General features: G+C 32.9%; 1 protein-coding gene across 3 annotated transcripts in view; it reads right to left on the reverse strand.

Moving 5' to 3' along the window:
* Positions 1-2237: 2237 nt before the first annotated feature.
* Positions 2238-12423, reverse strand: part of KCNT2 (potassium sodium-activated channel subfamily T member 2) — a gene marked incomplete at both ends in the record, with an annotated part of 342191 nt that continues 332005 nt past the window's right edge. For all 3 annotated transcript variants that reach the window (XM_080825071.1, XM_080825070.1, XM_080825069.1), the window contains 2 exons: positions 2238-2349; positions 9758-9842. In XM_080825071.1, coding sequence (XP_080681197.1) covers positions 2238-2349; positions 9758-9842 — 197 coding nt within the window. The remainder of the gene's footprint in view (positions 2350-9757; positions 9843-12423) is intronic.

Below are 12423 nucleotides of genomic sequence, written 5' to 3' on the forward strand. Positions count from 1 at the left end.
TTGAAATAACAGAAAACTAATAAACTATCAATATTATAGCAAGCTGTAATGAATTGTGTCAATTATTAAATTTGGGCTAATGTTCATAATCAAAAATAATTCTTGTAAAATTTATGAAACAAAACTTTTAGTTTTGTAGGAAATATAGTCATGTCCTAGCTTAGAGTCCTAGTCTTGACAATGGTCAAAATGCGAAAATACTAAACTTGAGATCTCGTGGGGAAATAGAATACTCATAAAATCTTACATTTATTCCTAAAAATAACTGTAATGGAGTAATGAAATGGCAACTCAAAGAAATATCACATTTGATTACTGATGTGCAAATATAAAATAAGTTAATTAAACCCGTTATTGTTCTCTATTACATATATTAGTTCAATTCTGCCTTTAGTTTGAATAATTTACAGGTGAATATATAAGTTTGTCCAGTATATTTCACATGTCTACAACGTACATGCATGAATATGCATACAATCTTTGTTTTAAGGTCTGCTTCCAATTTTAATAACTTGTTATGAATTCTCTACTTCCCTGTCTGATTAAAGAAAGTTAAAGATAGAGAAAATTCTGTTTTAGAGAAAATTCTTGGTGTTTTTGTTATTTTAAAATGAGAATAATGAAAAATACTAAAAAACAACAATAACAAATAGGCATTTCATCCTCTCTAAGCCAAATTATACAATGGCTATCAGCTATAATTTCACATGTTAGGATTTACATTTTCATTTCTATAGAATTATTTGTGGAGTTTTAGGCTTTCTTTACTTTTTTTTTTGTTAATTCTTCTACTATCTTTCCAACTTATCTGCTTTGTGAGGAGAAGGAAGAAAATGTCCCTTTCTAGTCTTATATGTCCAATTTTTTGTGAAATTAAAATTCAATGTCAAGGCCAGAACTTTTTTAAGACACAAAATTAGAGGAAAAATATCTTTTTAAATTTACCGATGTCTCTCTCATGGGAGTACCTTAGCAGATTCCAACCACCTGGTAAACTGTGCTCTTGTGCTTCTCAGTCTGTTTCTGAAGGGGAATAAAGCAATAAGATAATACCAAGGATCAATTTATACTTAATTTATAACTATAAAATTCTTCATGATTTATATTACATTTCAATGGCAAAAACTACCTATCTTCACTACATGTTTTTTTCCTCACAGTGTTAAAACCTGTGTCCTACAGATGATTTTTCAAAATAAAATCAAATTTTTTAGCATACCATTGTTTTGTGTATGAGTATTTCAATACAAAAGCATAGAGGACTTTAAATATTTTGAAATGTCCTTTTATTCCACAAAAGGTATAATTTTGCCTGTTTGAATTTTAAAGTATCTTTCTCATGAAATATGCTATATAAATTATAAAAATGTTAAAGCTCAAGAGCCTAATGAAAACCAATACTGCACATTTCAGTTAATGTTTCAATTCTTGGCTTCAACTGAAGTCAACATGTGTGTTTTCAGTATTTTCTCGGTTAGGCATTCTTTTAGGAGAATAATAAATATTTGATTTTTAACACTTTCCTTGGCATACAATGTGTGTCAGACATTAAGTAAGCATAAAGTTCAGGTACTTGATATTTGTTTGTTTTGGTTTCCTCATTGTTATAAAACATGCTGTGAACATCTCAAATTCTAAAATGAGTATGATACCATATGAAAAGGCAACAAAAAAAGTTAAAATGATTTAAAGATTTATACTCTAAAGCAAACTGAGTCTTACACAAAAGTCAGCCATACAGGTTTGTTGGTTAATCTTTGTGTAGATGCTAGACATTTATGATGAACTCAATTTTATAAAAAGCAAGTTTAAAGAATATAATACGACTTTAATTTTTAAGAGGAGCCACAAACTTCTATGTCCATTGTGATGCACCAAATACAGTTGGAGTTTTTTGTTTACTTTCATAAAACCTTGACACTTTTAAAAATTACCTTCATACAGTTTGGATTATTGTCAAACAAATATCCAATTTAAATTTTTTGTTTTAATTTAAGTTTTTAAAATCATTCCACTGATGTCTTTCAGATATTAATAGGAGGAGTACCAATAAGCAATACTTTAACTTTCAAAATAATCTACACTTCTAAGAGAATAGATTGCTTTTAATATGAGAGAACTGAATATATTCTGATCGAGTTTCTTTCCTGCCAGCAGCACTCATTCTTCCCCCAAGAGTTAGAGTTGTTGCAAGCAAGATTCTTGTAGGGAAAAAAAGTTCTCTTATTTTCCCTTTATCAAAGCTGAGTTTCCTCCCGAGAGTCTTGACCCACGGCATTGCAGATGCTGTTTTTTCGACTGGGTTCACTGTTTGGAAGGTATGCCAGTGGATCTGGTCGGATTAAGTATCTAGGAAAAGAAAACAAAGCAAATAACTATAATAGTAAATAAAGGCAAAACTAATTCACACTTACACTTTAGACTGCTGCCTCAAATATATTTAGCTTTTAGGTCATTTACACTGTGTCTATGCATAGCACCTGTAGAAGGACTCACTTCTTGGCTGGCCTATACAATTTGGCAGAACTTGTATTGTTTCTATACCTAAGCAGATATGACAATGTATGCTGATGAATGAAGAATTATTAATTTTTAATTGTGGTCCGTTTCACCACCTTCGTCTTATGTTTTATTTGTTTGTTTGACTTGATTTAGCATCCCTTTCCTTTGGCTATTTTTCTACCAAAGAGACTTAAATCTTAGCCATGATCCTTCTATTACTTACCTGCTCTTAGCCTTTTGATCTAAATTATTTATTTACTTATTAATAATTTATTTGATCTAAATAATTTCTATAGTCCTTTTAATTTATATATCTCAGGATTCTAAAAAAGTAGTCATTTGACACATGCTCTGAAAAATATTATGTGCAGATAAACTTTTAATTACCTGGAAATTAGTCTAAAATTCAGGTTCTGCTATGGTGAGCAACTATACAAAACAATAAAAAAGAATTCTTAATTCATCCTACTGGTAAACGAGAAAATGTTCATCTGCCAAACTTGTACATTTCAATAATGTTAGAATTTGTCTCAAGAGAGATGTTTTACTTCAGAGTCTCACATGACACGAGCGTCCAGTTCCTGAGCCCCTCTGGAATACTACGTTGGGAACTGGGAAGGGAAAAAGTCACCAAGCTTAACCCCTGTCCTGCACAAGATTAGTAGAATTTAATTTATAAAGCAGATATAAACAAGAAAAATAAATTCCAAACATCACAGAAAGAGGAAAAACAGAAACAGTGAGAATTAGGGAATACTTAATTGAGAAGGTTGAGTTGAGCTTCTCTCTCTAGGCCTGCTCCTGAACTCTTTTAGAAAATGAATTTGACTTTGGGAGAATGGCTAAACCAGGAAGTAGTGGAAGGTAAATTCAGGAAGAAAAGAAGAAAACAGCTAACAAAGCACTTTAAGTTTCAGCATAAAGTAGTTCCGATCTCTGTTCCAAAGGCAGTGGAAAGCCATTGACAATTTGCAGAGAGAAAAGGAAAGTAAATTCGTGCCATGCAGTATTTGAACAAAGTCTTGTTTCAGATGTAAATGAAACTAGGAATTCATAGTTTTATAATAATTTGGGAGATATAAAAAATGAGCAGAAAACCCAATTTAAAGGGAGAACTCTAATGAAGATTGTACTTTTCTTCTTAAAAAGCAAAGGAAAAATATTCATAAGATATGTTCCTTAATGAAAATGAGAAAAGGCAATTCAAGGCACTACAGTCTATTTTCTCCAATCAAATAAAAGTTGGAATTAATGTCCTTGAATCCATTAATAGGATACTGTTGTCTATGCACACTGCTTTATGATTACTTTAAATATCACCAGCATTGTAGATTGATGAAGAAAACTAATAGCTTTTTTATTTGATAAATTGAACTTTTTCTAATTTATAAATTAAAAATATATAACATGTTACTTTGATACATTTATATATTTTAATATGATTGCCATTGAAGCAATATTCACCATTTATAATGTTATAGTGTGTTATTATTAACTATATTCATTACACTGTGCATTCGATCTCTATCTTTATTTCTCGGTACAAGTTTGGACCCTTAAACACCGTCAGTCTTAATCCCCCACCTCTCTACCCTGGTAACCATCTGTTTTTTTAATAGGTTTGACTTTCTTTTTGGATTCCACCTGTAAGTGCCATCACTCAGTACTTGTCTTTCTCTGACGCCTCACTTCGCATGATGTGTTCAAGGTCCGTCTATGTTGTTGCAAATGGCAGAATATCTTCCTTATTCATGGCTGAATAATATCCACTATGTATAATACCACATCTTTCTTATTCATTCATCCATTGATGGGCATTTGGGTTGTTTCTGTATCTGTTATTGTGAATAATGCTGCAACATACATGAGTGCACATAAGTCTCAACAAAATCTTGTTTTCATTTCCTTTGAATAATATACCCAGAACTGGAATTGCTGAATCATATGGTAGATCTATTTTTAGTGTTTTGAGGAACTTCCATATCGTTTTCCATAGTGGTTGGACTAATTTAAATTCCCACCAACAGTGTACATAGGGTTCTGTTTTTACAGCATTCTCACCAACACATGTTGTCTCTTGTCTTCTTGATGACAGCCATCCCAACAGGTGTGAGGTGATATCTCATTGTCATTTTTATTTGCATTTCCCTGACGATCAGTAATGCTGAGCATCTTTCCATGGCGCTGGGCATTTTCGTGTCTTCTGGAAACTAGTTTCTGCCCATTTTAAAATTTGATTCTTTGCTTCTTTGTTAATAAGTTCTGTTAATCCTTTATATATTTTGGATATTAACCCCTTATCTAAGATATGGTTTGCAAAACTTTTTTCCCATTCTGTAAGCTGTTGTTTCATTTTGTTGATTGTTTCTTTTGTTATGCAGAAGCTTTTGAGTTTGATGTAGTCCCATTTGTTGATTTTTACTTAGTCTGTGCTTTTGGCATTATAACGAAAATATCATTGCCAAGACCAATATCAGTGAGTTTCTTCACTGTTTTCTTCTAGAAGTTTTATGATAAAAGGTCTTATATTTAAGTCTTGGATCCATTTTGAGGGTTTTATTTTTTTAGTGGTATGAGATAGGAATCTAATTTCATTGTTCCGTATATGCTTCTCCAGTTTCCCCAGCATCAATTTTTGAAGAGACTTTCCTTCCCCCATTGGGTGTTCCTAGCTTCTTCTGTCAAATATTAGTTGACCACACATACTAGGTTTTAATTCTGGGCTCTCTATTCTAGTCCATTGATCTATGTGTCTATTTTTGTGCCGTACCATACTGTTTTTACTATGGCTTTGTAGTATAGTTTGAAAGTGTGATACCTTTTTTTCTTTTTTTCTTTTTTTTCTCAGGACTGCTTTGGTTAGTCAAGATTCTTTGCAGTTCCACATGAATTCTAGTCTTGTTTCTTCTAATTCTGTGAAGGTTACCTTGAGATTTTGACAGGAATTTTGTTGAGTCTGTATATGGCTTTGAGTAGCACGGCCATTTTATCAATATTTATCCTTCTACTCCAGGAACACAGGAAATCTTTCCATTTCTTTGTGTCTTGTTTGATTTCTTTCAGCAAAGTTTTGTAGTTTTCATGTACAGATCTTTCACTCCTTTGTTTAAAATTTTTCCTAAGTATTTTATTGTTTTGGATGCTGTTGTGAAAAGGATGGTTTTATTTCTTTTTTGATGCTGCATCATTTGTGTAAAGGAATGCCACTGATTTCTGTAAGTTGATTTTGTAACCTGCCACATTACTGAAATCATTAACGTAAAGATCATTAACATAATTATAATGTAATCATTATTACGTTACGTAAAGATCATTAACGTAATCATAACGTAATCATAACGTAAAAATCATTAACGTAAGATCATGTCTTCAGCAAATGGTGACAATTTTACTTCTTTCTGATTTGGATACTTTTTATTTCTATGTCATATCTAAATACTCTAGGTAGGACTTCTAGTACTATATGGAACAGGAAAATTGAGAGGGGGCAACCTTGTCTTGTACTTGATATTGAAGGAAGCTCAATTTTTTTCTCATTTATTATAATGTTAACAATGAATTTATTGTATATGGCTTTTATTATATTGATGTATGTTCCTTATTTTTAAATTAGTTATTTCTTAAAATTAATTAAATTAATTAATTGCATGTGAGGTGCATTATAAATTGTTTTCACACTGATTTTGGGTTAAAGTTATTCCTGCTGAGATATTTTCCTAAGAAGTCTTTGAAACATACTTACCTTTCTCCCCTAAAATAATAATTCTTTTTTTTTTTTTTAGCTTTGTTCATTTGGAAGATGAAAAATCAGTATTTCCTACATAACTAGCTTCTCTTCAAAGCTCCAGTACTATATATTTCTATATGCTTTCTAGACATGTAACACATGTAACACATTGAATGATGTATCTAAACTCTAGCTCATCTTTTTTTTTTTTTTTGGATGTTCATATCAGATTTATTCATAGTAGAAAACTCATCATTTCTTTTTTTTTCCACAGCCAACAATTCCTCTTTTTCTTCCCAGAAAACTGCCTTCCTATTCTGACTTGTTTCAGTGAACGAGCATTTATTTATTTATTTGGCCATCACATAGAACTGAATTTCTTTTTTTTTTTTAATTTTGTTAGTTAATATACAATGTAATATTGATTTCTGGAGGAGACTTCATTGATTCATCATTTACATACAACACCCAGTGCTCAACACAGCAGTGCCCTCTTTAATGCCTATCACCTATCTAGCCCATCTCCCCCGCACCTCTCTCCATCAACCCTGTTTGTTCTCTTTCATTAAAAGTCACTAATGGCTTGTTTCCCCTCTCTCCTTTTTTTCTTTCCTCCCCTTCCCATATGTTCATCTGTTTTCCATCTTAAATTCCACATATGAGTGAGATCATGATATTTGTCTTTCTCTGGCTGACTTATCTCATTTAGCATAATACACTCTAGCTCCATCCACATCGTTGCAAATGGCAAGATTTCATTCCTTTTGATGGCTGAATAATATTCCATTTCACACACACACACACACACACACACACACACACACACACGCCCCACATCTTCTTTATCCATTCATTTGGGCTCTCTCCACAGTTTGGGTATTGTTGATAATACTGTTATAAACATTGGGGTGCAGGTACCCCTTTGAATCTGTATTTTTTTATCCTTTGGATACATATCTAGTAGTGTAATTGTTGGAGCCTAAGGTAGTTCTACTTTTAAATTTTTGAGGAACCTCCATACTGTTCTCCAGAGCGGCTGCACCAGTTAACATTCCCTTCAACAGTGCAAGAGTTTTCCCTTTCTCCACCTCCTTGCCAGCACCTGTTGTTTCTTGCGTTGTTAATTTTAGCCATCTGATGACTGATTTTGAGCATCTTTTTGTGTATCTGTTAGCTATCGGGATGTCTTTTTTAGAAAAGCATTTATTCATGTTTTCTGCTCATTTCTTAACTGGAGTATTTGTTTTTTGGGTGTAAGTTCTTTATAGATTTTGGAACCCTTTATCAGATATGCTATTTGCAAATATCTTCCCTCACTGCCACCTTCTAGCTTTGTTGATTGTTTCCTTTGCTGTATGGATTATTTTTATACTGATAAAGTCCAATAGTTCATTTTTGCTTTTGTTTCCCTTGCTTCCAGTGATGTGTCTAGTAAGAAGTTGCTATGGGCTGAGGTAAAAAATGTTGCTGCCTGCATTCTCCCCTAGGATTTTGATGGTTTCCTGTCTCGCATTTCATCCATTTTGATTTATTTTTGTGTGTGGTATAATAAAGTGGTCCAGTTTCATTCTTCTGCATGTTGCTGTCCAGTTTTCCCAACCATTTGTTGAAGAGACTGCCTTTTTTCCATTGGATATTCTTTCCTCCTTAGTCAAAGCTTAGTTGACTACATAGTTGTGGGTCCATTTCTGGGTTCTCTATAGTACTGGAATCCTAAAGCCATGTTAGACTTCTTCTTTTCCAATTCCCACACCAATGACAGGTCTTACTCTTTGCCTTCATAAGTGTATATACACAGAAGTCTCCTCTACAATCCATTATCTTAATGCTATGAGAGATTCTTATCTTTCACACACTTGCCTAACAGCAATTTGACTAGTTTCCCTATTTTCGTATCTGTTTCAGCCTTAATCCACCCTGTCAATCAATTCAACTGTTTCTTGCAAAGCTCTTTAAAAAATATATATCCTTTCCATTCCAGCCAAAATATCCCACAAAATATATAAAGGTAGCCTTCTAATTCTTGGCATATTTAGCTCTAAACCACTTGCATAGATCTATCTTATGTTCTGTATCACAGAATATTCTCAGTCCTACCAGTCTCTGACTTTATTACTGATTTTCCTGATTATAGATACAAACGCATCCTGTTGACCTCACACCCACCAAGGCTTTTGGATCTTTGGTGTTTGTATTACGTCAGTAGTGCAATCTGAAATTAGCTACCTTAGCTCAGCAGCTCTTGATCCTGCTCAGCCTCAGGACCATGGACCTCAAGGGCAAATCTGTATTAGATATTTCTCCCTTAGGCTTACACCATTAACTATCAAAATGCCTTTTCTAAAATCTTTCTACTTTCTTGTTCATATATCTAAGTACTTCCCATTGCCTATAAGGTTTAAACTGAGTTTAAACCTATTTTGTTACCTAAAGTACCCCCAGAGTCAGGTTCAATATACATTTCCAATATTATGTTTAGTGAACAACAGAGATGTTAGTAATACAGAGCTTTTTTACTAGGATCAAACTGGACTCTCTAGTGTTAACAAAAGAAGCATATTATGCAGTTCCTTGCTCTGGAACGTCCTGTGCTTTCTACCTACACAAATCTTATTTACCTTTCAAAGTCTAGTTCAAATCCTCATATCCTCTTTAATCACTGTAACTCAGAATACTGTCTTCCTCTTTGCAATCAGAAAAGCACTGTTTCACTCAGTTGGTGCTTAATTCATTAGTAACAAAGTCATATTATATATTGCTATCAAATTTTTTATGTTTAAATTGTAGTTTGTTGGGGCGCCTGGGTGGCTCAGTGGGTTAAAGCCTCTGCTTTCAGCTCGGGTCATGATCTCAGGGTCCTGGGATCGAGCCCCGCATCGGGCTCTCTGCTCAGCAGGGTGCCTGCTTCCTCCTCTCTCTCTGCCTGCCTCTCTGCCTGCTTGTGATCTCTGTCTGTCAAATAAATAAATAAAATATTTAAAAAAAAATAAAATAAATTGTAGTTTGTTAATTAAAGTGTAAGACTTTGAAATCAGGAAAAATGTCTTATCTCTATATCGCACTTTTAAGGAAACACTAATGCAATTGTACATGCATGGCACAGAGTTTTTGATTAATCAGGTTACTACCATAGACATTTTCCTAGTAAGTGTTCCGACTTATTTTACTTAAAGCTTTTGGGAATTCTCAGGTATTTAGAACTAGATAATGTGGAGTATTTCAGGTTTTCCTCTGAGCTGTTCTCTTATTATTCTGCATATTTTCTTTTATTTCTCCAAATATATATGAGCTCACAAGTACAGAATTCCTGCTGCTACTTCCTTCTTTTATACCTCTACAATTCTACAATGCTTTTTTATAATATTATACATAGAAATATATAAAATGCATTTGTTTATTGAACATAGAAATTAGACTGGCAGTTTCTAAGCATTTATGACACAAGAGGTAGAAACAAAAATATAGAAATAAATAAATTACTGGTCTCCTAAAAATAAATGACTTATGTGAAATAGGAGATCAACTTACACAACATCGTTCAGCTCTAGTCTGGTATCTGGAGACGGGTTAATCAGGATGTAGGAGAGGGTACTTTGATGATCATTCATTTCATCTAGAAGATAAATAAATGCCAAGTTTGTTATACTACTTACAGAAAATTACAGGAATTACTGTTGAGGATCTAATCTTCAAACCATATAGCTGTCCATGGGAACTTGCCATAGTTTTGCCCACAGCATGATTGTATACATAACTTTGACTATTTTCAAATGACTGTCATTGGAAATATCTGACAGGTACTCATTTTTTGTTCCAACAGATGATAAAAATAAAGTTATCTAACTCTGTTCAGAACAACTACAGTTATATCCTACCCTTTAAGCTATTACACTGAAAAAGTATTTCTATTAAAGAACTATCTAGACAAGATGTTCATTAATTTATTATGCCTTCTCAATTATAAAAATAATTGTGGTTATAGATGGCTATCCCAGATATGAATATGCATACAGGAAATGCTGTGAAAAATCATCTGATGACATTCTGTTTAAAAAACACAACAGAAATGTATCTAAAAAGCTTGAAGGCTCTAAATACGTTTTGCATTGTTACAGGATATATCTGATATAAGTTATGCTAATGCTTTCTCAAAATACAAAGAATCCTGTAGAACAGAATTAATTGTAAGCTTCAAGGGAGGTGTACTGCTAAATTTTTTGTTGTTCCTCTAAAACAATATGTATTTTTAAACTAAAAGCCTTTGTCTTTTTAATTTTTTCAATTCACTCTGAAGACATTGTCACTCTCCAAGTTTGGAGAGCTAACTTGGTATTATATAGGATGCTGAAAAATAAAGCAGCTTTGAAATCTCAATTTTTTAGCTGTCAAAGCTATGATAAGATGTAAATATAAAACCAGGTGGACATATACTTCAATAAACATTAATCCTCTCAAGGGTGACATTTTTAGGCTATGAGGGTACTGTTCAAAATCCTGCTCTAGAGCCACACATAGTATCCTTCTACCCATTTCAGTTACAGATAAGCTTGGTTTCTAAAACAAGTTACTAAATTTTGCAGTTTGATCCAAAGTATAAAAATATATTCCATACCAATGGAGATACATAGTACTCAAATGCATAAAGTTAAAATAAAGGTCTTTTTTAGGCCAACATAGGTGACTCCGATAATTTCATGCTCTGGAAAATAGGTATCATTTTTGCTAAATAATGTCTACTACTCTGTTCATCTAACTAGAAACTTATCATTTGAATTTATAAAATTTAATAATATTTTCAGTTATGATAGTTTAAGTTGCCATGAAGATGTGTCCAATTTTAAAGTCTATACATGAAAATCCTTATCTTACAAGGAAGATAAACTGCAGTATAATCAAACTTACCATAAGTTTGCAAGTAAAACTATTATAATCATAAGATCATCAAATTTATATTCAAAAAAAGGGATATATTTGGTTGCATATCTCTAGGGCAGACACAAGGAACTGTATCCTGGCAGATGGATAAGCATTGCTGGGCCAAATAGAGAATGCCTGGTGAAATCTGAATTTCAGATAAAAACTAATAATTTTTGGTATAAATATGTCCCGAATACTGTTTGTAGTGTACTTATACTAAAATATTTATATGTTGTTTATCTGATATTCAAATTTAACTGAGAATCCTGTATTTTCACTTGTATCCTATATTTTAAACCTGTCCATTATACTTGGGGGTAAATGGCTAACTCAAACAGTTGGAGCTCAGAATTCTAATGAATATAACATGATGAGTTCACTTTAAATAAGGTAAAATTCCAACTGAAAACATATTATACAGGCAGGCGATGATCAAGATTCCTTTTCTAGATAAAAAGGAATTTTGATTTATCTATACTTTTTGAGAAACTTTCCCCTTATGAGAATATCCACAAGTGCTATACAAAGGAACAGATCGATAGTACATTCTAGAGACTTAAGCAGGCTACCCAAAATAAAACAGGTCTACTAGAGAATCTCCCCTCATTTGGGTATGTATAACTCAACTTCTTATATAAACAGAGGCATTACTGAAATTTCTCATATAAACAGTGAATATTGTTAAACAATGGCATTAGAGAAAACAATTTTAACAAATAACTTCTCAGTCAATATCAATACCCAACCTCTCTCCTTGATTATTAACCTAATGTTGTACTCATTTGCCTTCTGGCATGAAGTCAAGATATATCAGTGACTTGGTTTGCTTGTTACAGGTGTAAAAACTGTGGAAATAACTGAGAACTTTATAGCAGTAGTTATTACTATTGCGTTGATACTTTTTTCTGCTCAAGTAATCCGTTTTATTTATCATTCTGAAGATTTTCATGTTTCCATGCACTCCAGAAATTGAAGGAAATGTTAATGTGCTCAATTCAGTGATCCCGTATGATATATACCAAGACATGGGTTACACAATCGGAATTCATCACACTCCTGGTTTCTTTCCCAACCCCACCCCCTCACTGACTTCTCCTCAGTGTTAGGTTAAAATTAAAATAAATGGCTGAGTACAAAGTTATTCTCTCTTTGTCTTTCATGTCTGCCTTGCTGTAGAGTTAATTCTGGTCTGTTTTGTTGGGAAGTTCAGCAGTTTATTCTCCTCTTTGTGACTCTGTGGTTAAGAATTAGGAAGCAAGGTTTTAAAAATCTACTGT

The sequence above is a fragment of the Martes martes genome, assembly GCF_963455335.1.
Source record: "Martes martes genome assembly, chromosome: 15".
In the NCBI taxonomy this organism is placed as follows: domain Eukaryota; kingdom Metazoa; phylum Chordata; class Mammalia; order Carnivora; family Mustelidae; genus Martes; species Martes martes.